General features: G+C 39.0%; 1 protein-coding gene across 8 annotated transcripts in view; it reads right to left on the reverse strand.

Moving 5' to 3' along the window:
* Positions 1-336: 336 nt before the first annotated feature.
* The window catches only part of CNOT4 (CCR4-NOT transcription complex subunit 4), an 82,799-nt gene continuing 60,182 nt past the window's right edge, over positions 337-22,953 (reverse strand). For 5 of the 8 annotated variants that reach the window (XM_055711394.1, XM_055711395.1, XM_055711392.1 and 2 more), the window contains 5 exons: positions 21,866-21,923; positions 21,328-21,577; positions 18,948-19,445; positions 2,500-2,712; positions 337-1,731 (listed from right to left, as the gene is read on the reverse strand). In XM_055711394.1, the coding sequence (XP_055567369.1) occupies positions 1,430-1,731; positions 2,500-2,712; positions 18,948-19,445; positions 21,328-21,577; positions 21,866-21,923 (1,321 nt within the window). In that variant the 3' untranslated portion in view covers positions 337-1,429. The remainder of the gene's footprint in view (positions 1,732-2,499; positions 2,713-18,947; positions 19,446-21,327; positions 21,578-21,865; positions 21,924-22,953) is intronic. The other 3 variants (XM_055711397.1, XM_055711398.1, XM_055711399.1) reach the window with 1 other exon arrangement.

Below are 22,953 nucleotides of genomic sequence, written 5' to 3' on the forward strand. Positions count from 1 at the left end.
ATTATTGCAAGTTACCTGTCCCAAATGCCATGGCATTTAATTCAGAATGTATAAACAAGTTTTTCATGCTTCAGATTTAAATAGATGACACCAATAAAGCCTAGAGACAGCCAGCCTCTAGCTATTGCCATGAGTAAAACCACAATCCCTTTAAAAGTTTAAAGCGTGTATGCTTTTTCCACCTTTCAATACAGAAGTCATCATGCAAAGCAGTATTTCCATGGAAAAGTAGCTCCAGTTTAGATGAACAGGAAAAAAATGCAATGACATACAGTTTTACCAGATGCAGTAATCAAAAATCCAAGTTAAAAAAAAAAAAACAAAAAGCAAACAAAATCATCATCAAGTTTTCTGTTTTATTTAAGATTTTAGTTTTAATTCTGAAGAAAGAGGTACATTTCCTTGGTTTTAGTTTTAGCGTCAGGTTATAACCATGTTTATTTATCTGTTTCTTTTTTCTGTCTTTTCAATACTGCACAAACGTCCAGAAACTACAGGGTTAAGTAAAAGCTGCAGGCAGAGGTCAGAGGTTGCTCCTGATGGTGATCATGTGGCCCCAATGCAGTGCTATCCCAGAGTGCCCTAAATAGGTGAATCTGTTTTTTTTAAAAAAAGAAAGAGAGACTGACAGAGGAGACAGAAAGACTGAAGTAAATACCACTCGTGTTTCAGCTGCTTATAATATTATGTATACACTAGGTATTAAATCTGAGAATACTTTTAAAACATTAATGTTTACTTTAAATCTAAAGCCAAAATTAAAGAAAAATCTTATTCTCCCCTCTTTAAACCACTCTTTAGCAACATGCCAGTTACTCATAGCTATAAGTGTTTTGTCTTTCAACACACTTCGTGTCAAACTGACTGACACAATAAAATCCCCTTCTCAAAAAAAAAACTCAACATAGCAATTTCCCTGTGTAGTGCCACACTGAATGCAAAATAAATGCTAGGCCACTGCTTGTCCCACAGGTTCAGTAACTTCATTTAAATTAAATACCTTTTTCACGTTTCTGCATTTGATTCTGCATTGCATTTTTTTCCCCTACTGCAGATTGACACATCTCCACTAGGCAGAAATACTCATGTGCAAAAGACGTAAGACAGTAATATTCTCCTTAAGCATTGAGACTGCATTTTGATTTCTCTCTCTCTCTCTTTTTTTTTTTCCCCTCTTTAGAATGGTTAGAAAATATTTCAAACAGTGTATTTCAAACACTGGCTCAGCAGAAACTTAACAAAAAGATACGGTCATGACCCTGTGATGGCATTGCATTTGGGGGGGGAGATTTGATCAGGAACTGGATTCTTCAGAAAGAAAGATATGACAGGGAACAGTAGGTGGGCATGGGGAGGAGTCAGGGTGGGACACTTCCTGCATTTCTAACGTTTTGGGTTTTCTTTTTCTTTTTTTCTTTTTCCTCCTTTCCTAATGACGATCCAGCGCTGAGCTCTGTAGTAGATCTGTGGGGGTTTTACTGGGGGGTCTGAAGGCTGTCTGGAAGCCTGGAGGTGGGGAATGGAAGCTGGTGGGGTTTGAAGGAGGAGAGTAGGGATTCCAACTGGCTCTGTGCAGAGGGATCTGTGTGCCGAAGGGGTTACTGTGGTGCGTCTGTGATGGTGCTGCACTGGGGCCGTCCACCTCTGTGAGGGCCTGAAGAGATTTTAGCCAATGTGGAGGATTGTCATCTTGAAGGGTGTCTAAACTGTTTCCTGTGGAGGCTGGGATACCTATGAAGAAAAGAGAAACAAAACAGGGATACAGGCAAGTCAGAGCAGAAGCACCAAGTCGAGCATGAAGGACGTCAATTTAACCTAACAAAAAGCAACAGTGAGAAAACATGATTAGTTTGTACAGAGAATGCATTTTACGTTATTAATGTATAATTACCCTGCCCGCAAAACATTTAACATTAAAACCAGATAGAAGAAAGCTCCCCCTCAGAGCACTTTGTAAACCACACATTTTTCTATCAAACATCCTGCACAAGGACAGCATCCCTGCTGACATGACCTTGCCACACCAAACTACCAGCACGCTGCATGCTTCACCACCTACTCTGCCTACCTGAATCATGCTTCAGCCTCCCTAATGGGGAAACACAACCAGACAGCCTTATAAAAGAGAGCTTTATAAACAAGTGGAGTATGTCCCTTTTTAAATAACAAAGTCCAGTGAATGCCTTCAGTGCCTCAGGACCAGCGGCGCACATACCGGACATGCTGTCCGGCAGAAGGGACACCTACGTTGACCCTACAGATAAGCGCTGATCCGCCTGACTGCCTGCAAAGGTCCCGGGCATACATTGCAAAGGCCTAAGTGATGCTTTGTTATGCCTAGTGGTTCCACAAAAATTCCTGGACCCTTGAGGTTTTGTGGATGGAAGCTGGAAGAGACCACCGCATACTGACTTTTTCTTTTTCCAGATGTATATCAGTTTGTGCCAAATACCCATTTGATGGTTTGCCAGCAGAGCTGAAGGAGTGAGAAACGGTTACCTGTGATGATTGCGGGGTCCATCCAGCTGCCAGGGCTGTCCCAATTCAGGCTGTCGGTGGTGGCAGTGTTGGACGTTGGTACACTGTGGTTGGCGTTGGAGGGGGAAGAAGCATTGGGCAGTCCACCAAAGTTGATGTTAATGTTCGGTAGAAGTGCCCTTAGCCCGTCCTGCCATTCCTTCATATTTAAACTCTCTACAGAACTGCTGTTGTCTGGGAGATTTACCAACAAAAAAAATGAAAGATAAAAAAATAAAAAGCTGAAGTTAGAAACAGATGTCCTTCTTTGGTGGGGTATGGGATTTTGTTTTTACTTTTTAAGCTAAGCATTTAATACTTTTCCTGTCCAAAAACTAGGTCAATGTTTATGTGATTGATGAGTTACTCTGAGGGGCTGGCAGGTTTTAAACCAAGTATAAGGGAGTGGGAGAAAGATTTAACTCCTCCTCCAACTCATATTTCCCCATTTTTTTCAGTTCGGAGGCTCAAATAATCAAGGGCTTAGTGGCTCTCCCTCTATTACTAATAGGGGAAAACCTACCAGATCCTTTATGAAAATACCTCTGTTGCAAGCTAGATAACCCAATCTGACTGCTTTATGAATGGGCAGCAGGCTCAAAAGGGTTGTTTTCTGTGAAGTATGTTAAAATGAAGAAAGGCTAGGTAGGGCTTTGTGATAGAAACTGAACACGAGGAACCAATGAGGTGGAGGAACATCACAGAAGTTTTTTGTTTGTTACAGCTCACTCATTCATAGCCCTACAGATGTTCTTCCAAAGGAAGTGGTAATTAGGTTCTCGAAGTTGGAGGGAGTGCAATTTCCTCTTGCAGTTGAAGAACAGTAGTGAAAATTCTTTAGAGACTATTCAGAATAATTCCCGACACAGCAATATCCTCAAAACTTTGGTTAGAAGCAAACCAGCTGGACACCAAAACAGTCAAGTCAACTATTTGCCTGAATGTTTCAGGGCACATACTGAAAAAGGACAGCAGGATAATGTGCCTATTAGCACTACAGCAAGTGATCCCTGAACAAAAACACGTTAAACCTTACTATCTAGAACAGACTATCAGGTTCTACAATCATCTCCTGCTTTAGATGTCTCAAAGCAAAACAAACCAGACAAGCATCCTAGCATTTATCAGCCAATACAGAAATCATACTTGTGGTCAAATATATATATGACCACGCGTGTTGGGTAGTACATTGGTAGCATGCCCTTTTTGACAAAGGCCTCTAATACAACTTTTTTTTTTTCCTAAACCATCTCTGACTATCCTAATTGAAGAAAGGACCCCGATGTCAATCAGAAGTGTTACAGTGAGATACTTAGAAAACACAATTGAAGAAAGGACCCCGATGTCAATCAGAAGTGTTACAGTGAGATACTTAGAAAACACTACTACTTCATCAACAACAGAAGACTTAAGTCTTCATAGAAAATTAGAGGGTATCACTAACTTGCAACGCTGTATGCTGGAGAGTGAAGAAAGCAATCTCACTTGCTATCAAAACCTGCCTTGGCAATTTTTAGAATTTTAGAAAGAATTGATGTCTTGAGCAATTACCTTTTTGTAATGGGGGGCACGGGGGAATGCAAATTCTTGATATCCTGTGCTTTCATGCAGAACCTTCCCTTCCCCAGACCAGAGGTTTTTTAGAACAAACATTATATAAGATTCTGCTTTTGTATAGAATTGCAGCAAGCAACTTTAATCACAAATCACAGGAAATAAATATTTCAGACCGTATCACCAACTGAACTTCAAAACAAGTTATTATGCAAATCTGCTATATCTACTTTGCCTATGATGACTGTTGGAGCAATGCATTAATTTCTAACCCTATGCATGCCTAATGCAGCAGTTTTCACACAAGCATCCATCGGCATGCATAAATGTCCCCACACAACAGTACAGCAGCTGACTAAGTGTCACTAAGTATCTGTGGCCAGACAGACTGATGCTACGCATGGAGCCTGGACAGGGATAACAGCACAGATGCAGAGTGTACTAGGAAAATCATCCTCTGTGCCTGGGCAAGTTTCCAAAATACATTTGACAACAGACTATGGAAGGTTTACAGACAACCGCTGTTATCCCCACTCACTGGCTGAGACTGGGGAACCACTCTTGCTCAGAGGTTACAGCATGAGATACCTCCATGGGACAGACAGACAACTCCTAGGCATTTCCATAAACGAAGAGACAGGTCAGAAGTCAGGTAGTGGAAGTAAACCCAAAAGCCTACCCCTTACTACATGCATCATGTTACATCTAAAGATTAAAATTTTTAAATGCTACAGGAGAAGAAAAATAGCAGTAACGAACTGCAGCTCTGCCTCACACAAGTAACCTAAGAGCAGCTTTTTAGTAACACTTTAGCAACAGATGCAGGAAGTGTCCAGACAAATGTGACTTTATCCACACACTATGTGCAGCACTGTGTTCTGTGGGGCCTGGTGTACAAGTCACTTCGGGTGAAAAAAACGCAAGCTTATCGGTAACTTGTTCTATGTCTGTTTAGCATCAAGCCATAATGCACACAACTGGCTTTCACTTCTACTTTAATTTCTCCTACTATACATTGAATCTACTTCCTGTTCCCTCCAGAGCTCTCACTTTTTTCTTTGCAATACCAATGCACACAGTTTTAAATAGTTCGGTGCAATACATTTTTCATTCAAACCTATGATTCTAGGGTTAAAAAAATAAAACTGAAAAAAGTGTTAGTCAGAAATATCCTTGATATTTGCTCACAACCCTCTTGAACATCCATAAGCCTACTGGAGACAAGATCTAAATTAATTTTTCAGAACAAAAGTAGCCAGCTCACAATCACAGAAATAACTGTCCAACAGATTCTGCATGGTACACCATTAGTTTCCACTTTATTTTCTCACCACCGACTCCAACAGCTTGTGCAAAGAAATGAAGCTCAGTTTAATTAATCCCTTCTACTACAAGGGAAAAAGCACACACAAGATGCTTACTAGGACCATGCATGAGTGAGCACACTCATCGCAGTACCTGTGAGCTGAGGATATGCAAGCTCACGATCTTAGGGACACTAATAATCCCCAATATGCCCTCAAAGCTCATGAGCAAGAACATAAACACATAGTAAACGACACACTTGCAACACATCATTGAGGAAGTCTAGTCAAGACAAAGCCAGCAAGATGTCATACTTACAAGGAACAGGATAGGAAAATAAATGTAAGAGAGCATTAGGCCACCCTGGGCTAAGAAAATATGTGTATTTTTTTCATGTTATCCTCCATTTAAGAGAGACATAATGCAGTATATGTAAGAGTCCAAAAAGATAGCAAGCAGCTGAGATACAAGATTTTCAAAGAACAGAAGAGGCTGGCACTGTTTGGTGAGGAGACATTCATCTGTGAGGCATGTATAGTGCACCATTGCTGTGTACCCTAACACAGGAACAAAAATAAGAAGAAACTGAGGAAGACCTGCCCTTTATCTCAACTATAAGTACAAAATCCACTTGGAATCACAGAAGAGATCAAAGGCCTAAAAGGATGCATTTGCTAGCAATAAGGCAGTTCATTTATTAAAATCTTGTGCTCCTGGGTACAAAAGTGACAACACAGAGAATTCCAAAAGATTTATTGTCTTTCCCAGACAGCTGGGTTTGTAGGGTTGAAAGGCAAGCTATGATGAAATCATTGCCCTCTGATACCAAAGAAAAAAGCAAGCAACACATTACTCAAGTGTCTGTAACAGGGTTTTTCCAGCTTGGCTAACAAATGCACAGGGTAAAAAAACATCCACCCAAACAGGACCAAAGCTTCACAGCTTTGTCAGACTCCCTGTCCCTAAGCAAAAATTAAAATATTCCTGTAATATGAGATCTGGGAACTGATTTAAGTGCATGAAGGTGTTAAGTAGATGGGATGAATAGAGAATATACGATGCTCTACAATACTCCCTGCACTGCCCTCTGAGGCCTCAGTTACTGGCTATGACGGGTAAAACACCTAGTTGGAAAAATTCCTGATGCAACCCAAGTACGTGAGCAATCTCCAGGCTCTATGCTGCAATATCCAATCCGAAGAATTAAAATCAGCATGTCTTTGAGTCTTGACAAGTTTTAAACCAACAGCCTAAGAAAAAAAATGCAAGTTCACCTCAGAGGCAGGAGTTACTTCCACTACCTGAAGAAAGTTAAGTATCTTCAGAAGAAATTCTATTTGCTAGTCAGTTTGTTTGTCCCTTCTGTTAATTAAGTTATGCTTCACCATGAAGTTAGTACCACAGCTAAAAATGAGAAAAGGCTAGCTCCCAGTTAATACAGATCCATTAAAAAGGGCATTTGCCCATTATCTTTCCCTGCTTCTAAACTTAATTGGTTGGAGTAGTGTTTTACCTAGCTAGCTAGCAGACTTCTGAATTGAACATCATAACCTAGGGGCATGAGACAAGGAGTGTAAACACTTACCCATCCTTCCATAGCCTCATCCTAATTTAAAGCAGTATGTCCACAGAGAGTGGGAAACCAGAATAAAACAAGTTAAAACCCAGTTGACTGCAATCAAGATTTTACACACCAAGATAAATTGGAGATTCCTCCCCCTATGCCCCAGCTTTGTCTCCAAAGAGAGAACAACCTGGTGAAGCACCACTGAAGGCACCACCACTCAGATGAAAAATAGGCTTAAATACACACCCTGAACTCCAGTCTTCCCTTGATGTGCATTTCATAATCCAATCTAGTCGAGTGGAAACTTGCCTTTACACAGGTGAACAGATGCCACAGTTCTAGTGCTGATCTTTTTCATGTGTCTGAGGTATTATACCAACATGAAATACAAACACTTGTATGTAAAATTCAGTCAACCACTGTCCTAAAGTGAGCAAAGGGAAGAAAAAAAGCTTTACCACAAACTTAACCTGTTCACCTGATTTAAATAAAAAAACCCAAACTTAAAAGTCAGCTTAAAATAGAATATAATTGAGAAGCTTGCATGTTCATCTATGTAAAACCTGGTCATTTAATTAATTTTAAATAAAATCATTGCCCCATCATGACATCTTACCAGACAGTGTCATAGCATTACCTCAATATCTTCTGCCTGCGATGCCTTAACATTATTCCTTCAAATGAGGCAAAGCAGTCTGTATTTGGGGGAGAGATGGCAAAGAGGATGATGGCCAAGCCAGGAACACTGTTCTGTTGTACATAATCAACACTTTAGAACAAGTTTGCACAAGCATCAGCTGCATTGATATGGGCTGTTCCATGACTTCATAACTTCTGACAAATGACACCACAACATAAACCCAGAAGTGCTTCAGATTTGGCTGCACCACATTTGTGATGCTGAGGGCACTTATCTTTTATACTGAGGGTAATGGGGTAGCATGTCTTAGTTTACTGGGCAGGAGACAAGCTCACTCAAATGTCCTAGCAAGACCAGACCATGTCAAATTATTGCCCCAATTCTGATACAAGTCTATGGCCAAATCCCTATCAAAATTCACACAGTATATACTTACATAAATATGACCAACAGCAAAGATCACAAGATCATCATATTAAGTAAGCATATTTCTTTGCCAAAATTATATTCCAAGCTATTACAAGTGTCTGATTTCATAATATTTGTACAAAGCCATTAAATATCTTTATGTCGAGTCCTAAATATTCTAGTCCTGCTGAAAAGCAAGCAGTCCTGCAAATCTAGGTTGCAATTATTTCTTTTTTAAGAGCTCATCAGTGTGCCATGTGTGTGACCAAGGCACACAATAGTGGTACAGAAAAGCTTCAAACAAGCACAAGAATTTCAGAGGAAAACCATCCTATGAGAGAAGAAACTTTTTAGCAACGTCACATACTTGACCGCACAGAGTGGCAACAAAAGCGACTATCGAGGTGTATTTGGTGACAGAATGGCTATTGCAATGTCCTGCTCCTAAAAAGGCCCTTGTGAGATCTTCAAGGACACTGCACGGTAAAGTTAGTTCTGAAGCTTTGCCAAGACAACCAGAATGACAAAGGAACAGGAAAGACTACCAGAAAGAGCTCACCAGGAGTCTTTCAACTCAATCAGAAACAAATGGGGCCACCAGAAAAGCATACCCTTTGCAGTGACATCCCTGTTAGCCTCAGCCTGCACTTTGTGCTACTGTTTTCACAGATACTACAGATAGTCCGTGCTTTCTGTGACACATCCTGTTACCCTATTCCAAAAAGGGACTGGGGCTTCTCAGTTTTCATCTCAAAGTGACTTTCTGCTATTGGCATTTATATTGTGCAAAAAGTTGTCCACTATTCCACTTCAAGTGGGGAAGAGGAAAGGATGATTTGCCACAGCCTAAAATGAAATTATGCTCAATGACATTAAATAAACAAAAAAGCCTTTCATCCAAAGCTTATATACTTAGCCATCAACAAAACAGTTACAATAAAAATTACCTGTGCCACTTTAATATGAATAATAAGCTTGTTTGCTCATGCATTTTTTAAAACCATGAGAAAAATCCCAGCTACACTGCTGTAGTCTGAGGGATTTCACTCTTAAAACACCATTAATTCTGTGTATCCAGATTTCTAGGCATCTCACAATGCTTAACCCAAACGATCAAGATTCACCCATTCACAGAGGCCTAAGAACATCACCAGGAGATTAAAGAACTGAATCTGTCCTGCCCATCAGGAATACAAAAGTAGCCACTTCACTTTAGGGAGATACCAAATGACAGGAGCACTACAAGATAAAGCTGTTTGCAGGGAACATTTCAAAGCCTTGCTGACATTCTCAGTGACACAGAGGAAGCAACTTGGCAAATCCATGAAAACAGCCTTCTAAGAGTCATTCCACAGTGCAGATTTCAAATTAAAAGTTTTATGATCATGAGCTCTATAAGCTGGGGAAGCAAAAGAAGCATACATACATACTCATACCTACAAAATTGGCTTTGACAGTCAATAAACACTAGTCTACCCTCAGCTTTAAAATAATGCAAGTAAAGCAGCTTTTATTTTGATTCCACATTGATTTCCATAGTTATATTAACTCCACATGTACCCAATTTAAAAGATAGCAATTTACATCAAGAAAAGCACTAATTTTTAATTTTAAGATGTATCAAAAGTGCAACTTAACATGCCAGTAAGTCAAACTACCAATAGAAGAGGAATATATTGGAAAGTATACACTTCAAATGGGAAAGTAAATTTTTCTAAATAATTTCCCTTTTTGATGAAGATCTGAAAGTACAACTTTTAGGCTTGCTGTGATTAAACTAGTGTTAAGAGTCAGAAAGTAAATTTTTTTTGCTGGGGAAATCCCTTCTACAACATCACTGATGGGACAACTCACCTTAGATATTCAACAAGAATATTCATATTTGCTTGTATGTACAGCATCAGAGTTTCATCCGGTTTGAGAAAAGCAACTTTACTTTAAATATTCTGGAAAGTTCTTGTGATTGACTTCTACCTACCATGGCTCAAGAGACCAAATCTAATACATAATTTCAGCAGCCATCCATCCAATTTTAAGCTGTAAGTAAATTTCAACTCGAGATTCTAACTTGCTTGGAAAAACATGTGTGACTTCATATCAAGTGTTTCCACGGCATACTGCCATTTTTTATTGCTGACTTTTAATTGTTTATTGCTAAAAACACATAGTGGTCAACTGTAGAACGTCAATCAAGTTTGGGCCCACTGTCCTGCATACAAATCCACAATAAACAGTCAGTATAATAGCCTCTTTTTCATGTGGGCTAACAAGATGCTTTTCATGCAAAGAAGGATCCCATAAGAAGATAGCCAGTTCTCACCACGGAAGATTTTTAAATATCAACATAAATCTATACTGAGCACACAAAGACTTAAGATACTGAAACAAAGAAAATAAATACCTGAATCCTACATACAGAACACTTCAGATAAAAAGCTGAGAAAGACATGCAACTCCATTTGTTTGAGAAAATGAAGTTTCTTGTAACCCAAGTATACCTGCTGCTTACTTAGATCCTGCGTCAGGATCAATCTTACCAGGTTACTTTGTCAGTAAAAACCCCTTTGACCTCAAATGAAGATCCTGTGCATACAAGTGTAGCTGTGGGTACATGCATAGATACATGTATTAAAAAGACAAAATATATGGAATTTGCCCTATGGCCAATGCAATAGCTAGAATTATCAAAGAAAAATCAGATTTTCAAAGCTGTATCAACAATTAGCAAGAGTCTATCAACTTGTGAAGGTTCTGGATTCCAGGAGTACCCAGGCAATTCTCTGACCAAGGGTGAGAGACTAGTATTAGCACAGTGAATACCTACTCTGAGAAATTATCAACTCATTTTTAATTCTTCCTACATCTGTAGCCAACAATTAAGACTGATGTATATTTGCAGTTATCTAATATTCCCACAGAATGACTGAGGTAAAATGCGAGAAAGCTGAGAAGAGAACCAGAACTTCTATGACATGAATTTCATTCTGATTCTAAATGCTGTCTTGTAATAGAGGTGACCCACATTTCAAAGATGTGCTGTACTTTTTAAAGAACTCCTTCGGGAACAAGCTGAAGTTCAAATGAGGTTGTGATGTGGAAGAAACCAAGAGATGTCAAGGTATGGAAAAGATCAGATTCCCTCCCCCTTGCCCCAAGTGTGATTTGGTATCACTAGGAGGAGAAACACTTTTTGTAAAGCTGCTCATCCCACTGCTGCTACCCCTTCAGGATGTGTCATTTACACCCCTCCCAAATACAATTTTTTTTAAAAGTGTGTTTGCTCTTTCTTAAATGGATGCTCAAATCTGTGCATTTCAAGATTTTTTTTTTTTTTTTTTTTTTTTTTTTTTTTACACAGGATGCCTACAAACTATCTGTGCTTTTTGCTAAAATTCAGTCATAATTGGCATTTTGCAAGATGGACTTGACTCGGAAGGTGGCAAAGTTTCCGCTCCCCACACAAGGCACAGCCTCTTGTTAGGCACCACTATTTACACTTGGCAGTGCCAAGTGTACTTATTTCCAGTCTTTAAAGGGAAAATGCCAGGTTTTTAACATCACTAAGATAATTACATCTTTTAACTCATGCTAGTGGTCTACTGTGTTTTTTGAAATACCAGTTTGTATTTTAAAAGAGCGTCCAAGAGAGCACTGCACCTCACAGCTAAGCACCTGCCTGCTGGAGGAGGGAGGCAAACGCTGCAGCAGCCAACAGAGCTGCCTCTTACACGACTGCAGAGCCATCCCAAGGCCTTACAGGTTACCCGTGAAAGGAAACTGCCTGTCTAAACTTTCTTGAATCAGCCCTGAAGAACAAAGCAAAGTTCTTGTTCCATAAGCAATAAAAATAGGCAAAGGCCCAGTATTTGGTGCAGCCAAAGCTCATCTGGTGTCACTGCTACTATCAGTCAGGAAGTCTGATGTGAAATGGCTCCCATGTGCTCATTTCCCCCCATTTCTGGTGAAGAGTTACCCAAAAAGCTGTCAGGACTGATGGTCCAGAATGCAAACTGGGTCAGCCACTCAGGCCACCTATTCCAGCCAACACTGCATTTATTTCAAGTCTAGCAGTGTTAATGTGATTAGTCATTCCTCTGATCTATTGCAGCCAAGAGAAGTTTGAAGACTGTATTTTTTCTACTTTTTTCCTTTACATTTTGACACATTTTCTTCCAAAATAAAATTACACATTTAAAAATAGTTATCTTACTACTCAGTCTTTTACTGCCATCCCTAATAATTGTACAATCACAATCACAGATTTTAAGAAATTCATAAGAGCTTAAAAGCAAGCTTCCAGAGATGAGGGCACAGATATTTATATATTGAGCTTTATTTGGAACAGTATCTCCGAAACAATAAGAAAAAATTCCACAGGGTTTTAAAAACAGTTGCAATATTAGCACTGGAAAGGCACTGGGAGGGAGGTGTGTGTGTGTGTGACAAGACATTTTGGAACAGATGGAGAAGTAGCAGGACTTAGAGGGCAGGTGCTGTGGATGAAGTTCTCTTAGAGATCGTGACAAGATTAATGCTAAGGCAGGCAGCCCTTAGCAGTAAATGTAGAAAGTGTATGGGAGTGAAGGGACAAGACTCCAAAAGCAAGACAAGGAATACCCACAGCAGATTTCAACAGTGTGACTTCAATCTTGGCACTGATTTAATATTTTTGATGTTAATCTGAAATTACACTTCCATTTACTTTGTTTTAAACCTAGCAGCATCACTCTGGGTGCATTAAAAAACACAACCACAACACCTCCAGAGCAACAAAAGCAAGCAAGCTTCCGTTTATTTTCAAATTGAATTTATTCCATATTGTGCTGAACACTTCACCTTTTCACCAGTGAAACAGAAAGTTAGTTATGACTGGAAATAAAAGGAGAATGAATTTTGGAGGTGGGAAACACACATACACACAAAGCACCTCCTAAAGAAGGAGGGCTGAGAACCTCTATGGAACTAAGAGGGATGCAGTGGGCATAAGGACTGATGAGAAGAACAAAATACTCAGTGGCAAAGGCTGAACTAGGAGCAGTCATCATTGTTGGGGAAAATATCTGAGGGTCATTTACAAATGGCACTTTTCATCTTACAATTTCAAAGCAGTGTTCAGACCTTTATTTTCAAATGAGAAGAGACCTTGGCATCACAGTAACACATTCACTTCTGAGAAGAGCTGCCTTACAGTCTGGAAAGGTACAAACCTTTGTAGGTGCCACACACACAGCACCAACAACAGTTGTATCAGCCAAGTTTTTCACCAGATGTCCCATTTTCAATATTTATACCTAATCAGAGAAAGACTTCAGCTAAAGGCAGCCATAGATCTAACCAGGGGCACAGAAAAGATGACATTTGGCTGCCATGCCTTCTGCCCAGCTGCTGTCAGAAGGCCAAACATCAAGGAAGACCATCAAGAGAGCAAGCGGTCTTCTTTAAAGGATTAGGACAGAAAATTAATGGACTACTGCATTTCTTACCATTAAAAACAGGGCCATCAATACTTAAAAAACAGTGTTAAACCTTTCATATATTGTCAGGTCAAGAGGAAGAGTGTAGCAAAACGCTCTTTCAACCGCTGCACCCAAATAAAACAGTGCAGCCTCACATCTCTTAAGTCACACTGCCTGTTGCTAGGGTATAGGATTAAATGCATTTTGTACACAGCGTTTGGAGAATTTTAAGTTTTACAAAATGCTGAATTCAGCCCTACCACACAGGCCAGACCCTCTTTTAAAAATGCACAGTAGCAGAAGCAGAATTCCATACTGAATTACTATCCTGAGACCACAGAAAAGCGTCAGCTGCTATGCTGCAAATTTGATTTTTTTGGTTCCACAACTGTATAAAACAAGTTGTGGGGTTTTTTTGTTCAGGAGACAGAATCAACTACTAAGAATCAACCCAGAGGACACAAGGTCAAAAGGACAAAGGTCAAATGTGTGCCCCAAACGGAAATGAGGTTACATTTTGGGAAAATATGAAATCAGACGAGGACTCTTAGTATTAAAGGCAGAGCATGTCAGCACTAATTCTGGTATCTCACCTTTCTCCACTGTCTAAAGTATTTTAAACAGTATGATCACAGCCAGCATATAGAGATCTTCTGTGTTTTACTAGAATGTTGTCCAAAAGGTAGCATTAGGCAAGAAAAGATTTGATATTCAAGACATACAATAGGTGGGGGCACAGAGGCCAGAAAATTTAAAGTGGGAGATGATGCAGCAACACAAGTTAAGATACGGAAGAGCTCAAGACTTAAGAGCAGGAAGAAGTTGGACCGTCTTAATACAACCATCACTGATTTGCCCTTCCCACTACCACCTATTGCTTCACTAAAACCTAAATGTGGGCAAGATTCAAAAACGCACATGCTAATCAGTGTCTCGATAAGGAAATGCAACACCACTACCACAAAGACTGCTGGACGGCACCCAAACTTAATAAAACCGTCAACCTATTTATTGTCTCAATCTCATCTTTAAATACGTGTAATTCCATCAATTAGGTTGTTCACATTCAAGAGATAAGCCATATGAAAACAAAAGGTCTTGAGAGCACAAAATTTTCATTTGTTAATTACTTTCAACTACAAAGACATATGACATTCAAGCCCCCTGTTTAAGTTTCAGGAACAGATCACAGAAGTCTACAGCAATCTCCACATCAACGGGCTTCATGGCTAAAATACCTTGATGGGTTTTACAGTGGTTATCTTCAAGGACAATGGGTAAAACTTTTTTCTTCCCCTGCCCTAAACAGGGTTTAATTCTTTGTGCATCCTATCTGTCTCTATATCCCCTTGACTATTTCCTCTATCTTAGATTTCTATTATATGCATGACAGACAAATTGCTTGCCAAGAAGCATTTGGACAATGCTCTGAGATGTATGGTTTAATTTTCAGACATCCCTGTGTGGAGTCAGGAGTGGGACTCTATGATCCTCGTGAGTCCCTTCCAGCTCAAGGGGTTTCAATGATTTACGTAGAACACACAACATTGTGTGGCATTAGTCTTGAAAGAGTTCAAATTTCAAACACTCTCATTATTATTGAATTGAAAGTTCTTACAATTAAATTATCATTTGTAATTATGTTCAGGATAATTATGAAATTAATAAATGAAATGACAAGCCAGTGTTTCAAAGTGTCAAGTACTTTATTTTCCATAGAACTGAAGGGAAAGGTGAACTAGTAATTTACAACTTCTTCCTCATACTTCTAAGTGTGTGAATTTTTTCTTGTACTTTTTCTATGTAATAAAATCAATGACTACCAACCACTCAGTAAACTCAACTATATATTGATATTTTCCCATTACTAATACGCATGTATCTCCTTTCATAAGCATCTGTCTCAAAACACTGTTAATGTGAGACGTAGTCTATGATCCAATGCTATACCTATTATTTTAGAACACACTGCTGGGCAGTCGGGTAGTAAAGATGATAGCATATTAGCTATCAAATTACAGAGTTTCCTGTCATCTTAAAGTAACATAAAAATATAGGCATACACACACACCCCCCACGCTGCTGTCAGCGGATCTTTCCTTTGGCGTTATCTGCAGAATAAAGGATAGTCACTGTCCTATATTCTTAGGATAGCATGAACACAATGTAGAGTAAGATTGTTTTTAGCAACAGTCACAATGGCCATGAATAATAAGTCACTGAACTTTTGTCCTGGAGCACAGTTACAGTTACACAGTAAATCATCTAATGAATCCCATGCCAGAGAACAGCAACAAGCCTAAATTGATCCTTATGACAAGAACACCTAAACATCTGCTATGGTTTGCAAAATCATACATGGAGAAAGAAAAAGCTAGTTTGGGAATCAGTCAATCAAAAAGTTCATTTAAATATGGCTTGGGAACAAATGTACGCGTGAAATATGACACATTTCAAGTATACGCCTAATAAAATTATGAAGTCAATCATGTGTCACTATGTCACTTTGCTGGAAACTGCAGAATGATTTTGGTAAAAACTACTTCTCTGAGAAACAGGCTACCAAATTCCATACAGAAACTATTTTTAAAGGAGAGCTTAAAAAATTTATATATGGGTAAGCAGTACCTGTGCCCCTCCATTTAAATTTGGTGCATATCATAAAAACAGCACTACCTGGAACTGCATGGTTATGAATACAGCACAGCTCTGATTCTTAACTACACAAAAAGGTAGCTTCAGAACATTACATTTAACATGTCAAACATAAGCATTTCAAATTCATGTGAATACTAATGCCTACAGCAGAAGCAGCAGGAGTTTAAAAGGTATCATTTTGTTCATACAAGTTTCCTAACCAAATACACTTTGTGAAATCAACTGAATTTGAATTTAGAAAACAGCCTACTGAATTCACATGAAGTTACAGAAGTTGAGGGTCTTTGCTGTAAGACAGAATGTGAAGTTTCACCTGCCCTAGGTTTCTTTTGCTGTTACATCTGAAACAGCTGTGTTTCTAAACACCTTAATACAGACTAACAAAAGAGCTAATAAAAAGGAGCTTCAGGTATACTACAACTAGTCTCTCCATACTGCTTTACAGCTATTGATATGCACCACCTTCCTTAGCAGGTCAGCTAGAGTCTGTTAAAAAGCACTATTACAAAGTCCCACTGACATGATTTCTCTGTACTCGTACAACAGTTTCCTCCCCCAATCCCACCAGACAGCTGTATCTAAATAAAATAAGGAAACTGTGAAAATTTTATAATTATATACCTGCTAGTGATGAATTAAAAGCAAGCATAAAGAACAGGAGTTATTCTTTCAAAATAATATAAAAGAAATTGAGACCTGTATACTAGATTTGAAAAAAAAAAACCCCAAAACAATCAATCAATAGATTGGCAACTATTACCTCTGCACATAAAAAAAAAGGTATGAGGCCATCTTCAACCTTCAAATTACATGTACTTCTGAAGCAGTTAGATAACTCAAGAAAACTCTATGCACTAAATACCATACAAATAATACAAATCCATAACCCAGCAAAGAAAACTAAACTACCTGAGACTGGCTGATTTTTGACAACAGGAAAAGAAAAAGGAATTATCTGTGTTCATGCAAATTATTCTTTTTTGCAAGATATATCAAAGCTGACATGTAGATCAGCTGAGAAGTGTTTGCACTGCAGCAACTGCTGCTACCTAGCTGTCAGCCAGGCAACTAACAGCTTTGTATAGCAAGAGATTAAGACCAACTCAAAGGAACTTCCATTGAGATTACAGCAGATGTTTATTTTCTAGTTTTAGCACTGTATCTGCCAAAAATGTTTTGAGATTAATTTGTTCCAGCAGTTGTATACAAGAAAGGATATACTTCAGTATCAACTCTGTCGCCTTAAAATATATGGGGGAAGTACATGACATGGGCTGTGCATAAACCAACACCACACAGCTGGCTCTTCAGGACTGGAACAAGGATCTAGGTCTTCTATAAACACAGAGGTCTACTTTCAAACTGCCAAAAGGAAATTAAAGTAATGCAATTTAAAGAATACTCTTGCAAACCTAGAATCAATCTGTACTACAAGCAGATGGCTTTCAACACTACAGGATTTTCTTGGCCTCCCCAGTTCAGAAGGTAGTCTTGTTACTGGCCCCTTGAACCAGCAATTTTTAGAACTGAGTGGTAAAGTCAAAACTTGGTATCTTGCAATGTTCCCAGAAGTTCTATGAAGTTTAGGGGGAAGTGAGCAATAATTGCAGTGCTATGGATGCCACATTTTTACTCCACATCAGAAATAACATTTTCCTTTTTTTTTTTCCCCTCCAGTGTAACCAATATCAGTCATTTTAGTCTAAAAACTTCACCACTGCCAGTACAAAGAACTTTGAACTACTTGCATTTCTAGTCTGGACCACGTGTTTATACTACAAATCAGCCTAAGGACCCTACAGCAGTACTGTAGCTGCAACAAGCCTTCAAAGAGGACAAAGTACAGGGAAATAAACAGCCAAATTAGCTCCTGTACTAGAGCAAAAGCCACACAGTTACTTTTTCTAGATCACTTTCTTACAGCACAGGTAGTACTTCTCAAAACCCATGAAAAGACGACAGCACTGACAATATCTCAAGAAGCAGTTTTCTCCATCTCAAGGCCACAAAAAGCTTAAAGACTTTCTGCCTACATTTCATTATACACTTAGTACACTTTTTTCCCCTGTTAGGAAAAGAGAACCTGTTTGGGTCAAGCTAAATCAGAAGCATGGGAGGACTCCAAACTCCACAAGCGAACTTTTAATCAAGACAATTCAAGACAGAATCAAGCTTCTTAGTTTTAACATTTGCTGTAAGAGCCTACTAATCCATTCAGGGCAGCCTGAACTGGCCTGACTGCGCATTTATTTTCCTTTGACATCGCAACCCTCACAATCAGGATGAATCCTCTGACGCACATTGCGAGCATCCACTCAGTGAAAAGTTAGCATATTAACACCATCTGAAGTACAGAAATGAACAGCGCTGAATGTTTTATTGTGCAGGCATTTGGTTATGCACAAGAGGGAACAACCCAACCAAGACTTCTGGCATAAATTACCAGTATTACAATTTTTTGCACAATTCTAAGAACTCTGGTCAGCACCTGCATGTTGACATGGAAGTTGTAATGAGCTTCCACGGCCTACTCTTCAGTAAAGCCAGCCTGGCAAGACTGAAGAACCAAAATACCAAATTGCTTTGGCACAAAGTAAAGCGGGCACAGAATACTCCACCTTCCTTATAAAGCTCAATATTACAAGGCTAAGCATCCAGATAATTTTTTTTTTAAAATGGAAAGGGCCTATTTAAAACAACATTCCCCTCTCTGTTCATAAACCTAGTATGGCAGTCAAAAGATACTACTCTACCACTTGTAACTGGCTATTCTCTTTTCCTGTCTTGTCTCAGAGAAGCTGAAAGCATTAAGTCATATTCATGGCTGTCCTGATACACCTACCTGATATAGGAATCCCTCCCAGACCTGTGCTGTGTTGTGGTGGGAGACTCAAGTCCAAGAAATTACTATTTGAGGTGGGATTTGCTGTGTGGTTCAAGTGCATGATGCTATTGCGTGGGAAGGCCATCCAAGGATAGCGAGCTGCTTGGCCTGGAAAACTGAAGGAGTTGTAAACTGCTCGATGCTGTTGAAACTGTGGGAACCTCTGTGGCATGACTGGAAAGGTGCTACTGAGAGAGTTGGCATTTGTTGGTGCAGCAGGATGCAGGAATCCAGAGCCTGGCCCTTTGGCAGCTGTAGTGTGTGGGGTAGGGTTCTGAAGAGACGTGGGCGAGAGGGAAGGTTGGTCTTGGACTGACAGTTCCTTCTCAATCAGGTCTGCTAAGGCTTTGCGGGTGATGTCAAAGGGGTCAAACCCTAAGTCGTCCTCTTGCTGTTTGGAGGAACCAAACCCAAAAGCCGCTTGCCAGTCTGTGGAAGAGGATACTGGTATGGTTTCTGTCAGAGAGGAGAGGAACAGGATTTAGAACAAGAATTACTATTTTTCCATATAAAAATGTCAGCCTGGGCATATCACACTACGTTGCCCGCTACCTTTCATACAGTACTTCTTTACACAATGCCCAAAGACACCTTATTCATCAGCTTAGAATGCCACTTTCAGATCAAACTGTCATAGACTTCTACTTAAGGTGAAGTGGTAAAACTAGCAAATAGTATTTTTAGTGCAAAATTGCTCTGTTCCTGAATTACAGAAAAGCCTTGTCAAGTAAGTATTTTTAGTAAGAGCACCAAGTAGAAAAAGACAAATAAACACTTGCTTAAAACCTTCTTTACACCCGTATTACTGGATGGAAGTGTGACCAGAGTTTAAAATAAGGGTGTTATTCACTTCAGTATTTTGCTTTCAGTATTAATGCTGTGCTTCAGCTCTGCTGTGCAAGAAAGGTGGGGAGTAGATGTTCCCTCTCAAAGGGGAAACCTCCAAGCAGTGGTTAAAACAACAAAAACACCCCACTGCCTACCATTATAAAGAAAAACAAGCCACACTGAGCAGACACCTTGATAAAACAAAAGGAAGTAAGGAACTGAATTATAAGATATTGTTAAAATATTTTAAGGCAATGTTGCAAAAAGAGGTTACCAGAATTTCCTTGCATTTTCAGTTACTGCTTCGTTTCATTATACAGTCTAAATTTCTTATTCAGGTTAGTGAAGGCTGGATCTAGTTTCACGGTATTTTTCCTCAAAACTGGTAATACAAGCTGGTAAGTACAAGGCAGTATCACACATTAACTCCCCCTGCTGGTAGGGAACCGGGTCTGCTGCTTTAAGTAGTTCAAATTTAAGCTCAGTATCCTCAGAAAATAAATCTACACTTCTATTTTCACTCTAAAATCCATGCCGATAGATAAAAGAGTTTCTAGACAGACAGAAACTTGTAATTTGTATTCTTATTTAAATAGCAACCATACATTTTTGTATTATGAAACAAACAAGATCCTACTACCTGGAAATCATCTCTCTGCTACTTAATCCTCACAAAATTGGTGCATATACTACCTCATCAGCAAGTAATTTCCTTAGTAATAAATACTGTTCAAACAGGGTTATAACATCCAGAAGACAGACAAACATCAAAAGAAGACTAATCACCAAGTAAACCAACTACATCCTAACGTATCATTTACATTCCATTTATTACTGATAGTGTCATTTAATTTTCTAACTCCCACAGATTTATTATTTGTGGGCTCTTAAATACTGTTAACCATTCCCAAGACTACACATATACACCCTAAATGATGTTCCATTCATATGAAGTGGTATTTCATAGGAAAGTACCTGGAAAATACAGGTATCCTTCAGTTGATGCAATTGACGATATTTTTATCTTTTCTGAATGTATATAATTTCACTCCAGAAAAGAAAGATTAGGCACCTCCAGATAACTATACAGGATACTAAAGAGAATTCTGATTTCTATTGCACAGCTGATGTTGGAATTATAGATTCTAACAGATTACACCACCAACATATACTGACACCATTTATTTCCCCCACTCAAAAACCTGTAACATTAAATATTAAGCATAAAAGTCACCCCATTTTTTAGACAGGCACATGGCTAAGAAAAACTAAAACAAGCACTTGTAATAATTTAGCCATGCAGCTGGAAAACTCTGTAAATTTTATTGTTTTTTTAGAATAAACCCTTACATCCCTGCAATTTATTTGTAGTCAAGTGAAAAATCTTAATGATCTGTGAAGGGGTAAAAAAAAAAAGTATTGAACAAGTCCTAAAGTTTTTAGTTCTACACAGTCTTAGGCATCAGTTGCAAAAGCAAGCAATGCCCAGCCGTGTTACCTGTGTACATACCTGATGTGAAGAGGCTCTGTGGTTCTGGTGCTGTGGGCCAGTCATTTGAAGTCTGTGGAGAGCTGGGGAATGGAGGAAGCCCACTAGGGATGGGATTAGGGTGCCGAAAGTTGTCAGAAAAGAGCGACTGTGATTCTGTTACAGCCCCTTCAAAAGGGGACCGTGCACTGTGATTAGATGAACTGATGGGTATGACTGGATTGGGTTTTGTTAAACCAGGCGGTGGTGAAGGTGTGTCACTGTTTGTTATCTACAGGCAAGACAGGAAAAGAAACAATTGGGACATGAGTGTTTATATATAAAATATTCTTCACCAATAAAGCTGAAAAATTTCCTCAAAACTTTTCGCTGCAATTAGGTCGGTTAATATATAACCCAGTGCAAGGTCAAACATAAAGAACTCAGCAGTACATTTTTTTTTTTTAGTTTTGTGTAAAATGATGATATACTTCAGAAAGTACTTGCTTCTCCAACTACAGGTTGCACCAAGTCCTCAGACTCAGTTCTTACTTCCACAACGTTTATCTTTGTGTCTTACCTGCTGGGAGCTGTCACCATTTCCTATACTGAGGGCATCTGAAGGTTTGTCGATAGGGCTGCAAAAGTGGGAGGGGAAAAAGAGACAATAAGACACTGAAGTATTTAGCATGAAAATCAATGTTTGCTTTCATAGTGGTAGAAAAGCCTTGAAATAAAGACAAAGCAAAATTAATTAGGAGGAATTAAAAAAGAAAAATCTATTTATGAGACTGGGTTTTTAATCATAAGCATTCCAATCGTTTGCCATATTCTTCCCACCACTCTCCACTCTGCTTGTTGACTGTCCTGTTAAGGAACAAAAGGAAAGTTTTAAACATTAAATAAAAACAGGTCTCCTGTCCTATGGCAGCATTCCCTACTAGTCAGTTCAATCTATGCTACTACTGGAAAGAAACTTGGGAACAGATTTGTTTTCCAAATACTTAGGTTGTCAGTTCCCATATAAATCCTAAATCTGGGGAGAGATAAAAGGTTAAATTAAATATTTAGTCCTGGTGGCAAGTTAAGCTTCCCACCAGCCTTCACGTTTTACATAGCACAAAGTAGTTCCAAGGTAAGAAGATTGAATTTTGAGATGACAGAAAGGGAAAAATGCAGGAAGAGACATGGCATAAAAAACTTTAACAAAGAGAATAAAAGATAAGAGTGCAGAAAACCACCTCAGAAAGCTATTCACTGGGAATTAACATGACTTCATTGAAATGGAACATCTCAGGACTGAAGATTCTGACAGGCATCTATGAGTTGCCCTACTATACTAAATGCCACACTAATGAAACAGTATTAGTTCAAGTTCAGGTTAAAATCTCCGCTTTGTAACTTCAGGGGACTTTCATTTTTATCTACCCATGAGAGAAGATGCAGAAGCATCAGGCTGTGCAGCCCAAAATAATGGTCCTACAAGGAAGGACCAGAATAACATGAATTTGAGTTCCATTAAGAGGCCAAACATAATACAAATCAAATTACAGGCATGATCTCTTAGCACAAGACACACACACGCGTATGTATAGTAATTACTTTAACTGGGTGCAGACTTCAGATTCTAGCTACATCTTGTTTTCAAACACTCCTTGCTGCCATAAA

This window comes from Falco cherrug, chromosome 5 (assembly GCF_023634085.1).
Source record: "Falco cherrug isolate bFalChe1 chromosome 5, bFalChe1.pri, whole genome shotgun sequence".
Lineage (NCBI taxonomy): Eukaryota > Metazoa > Chordata > Aves > Falconiformes > Falconidae > Falco > Falco cherrug.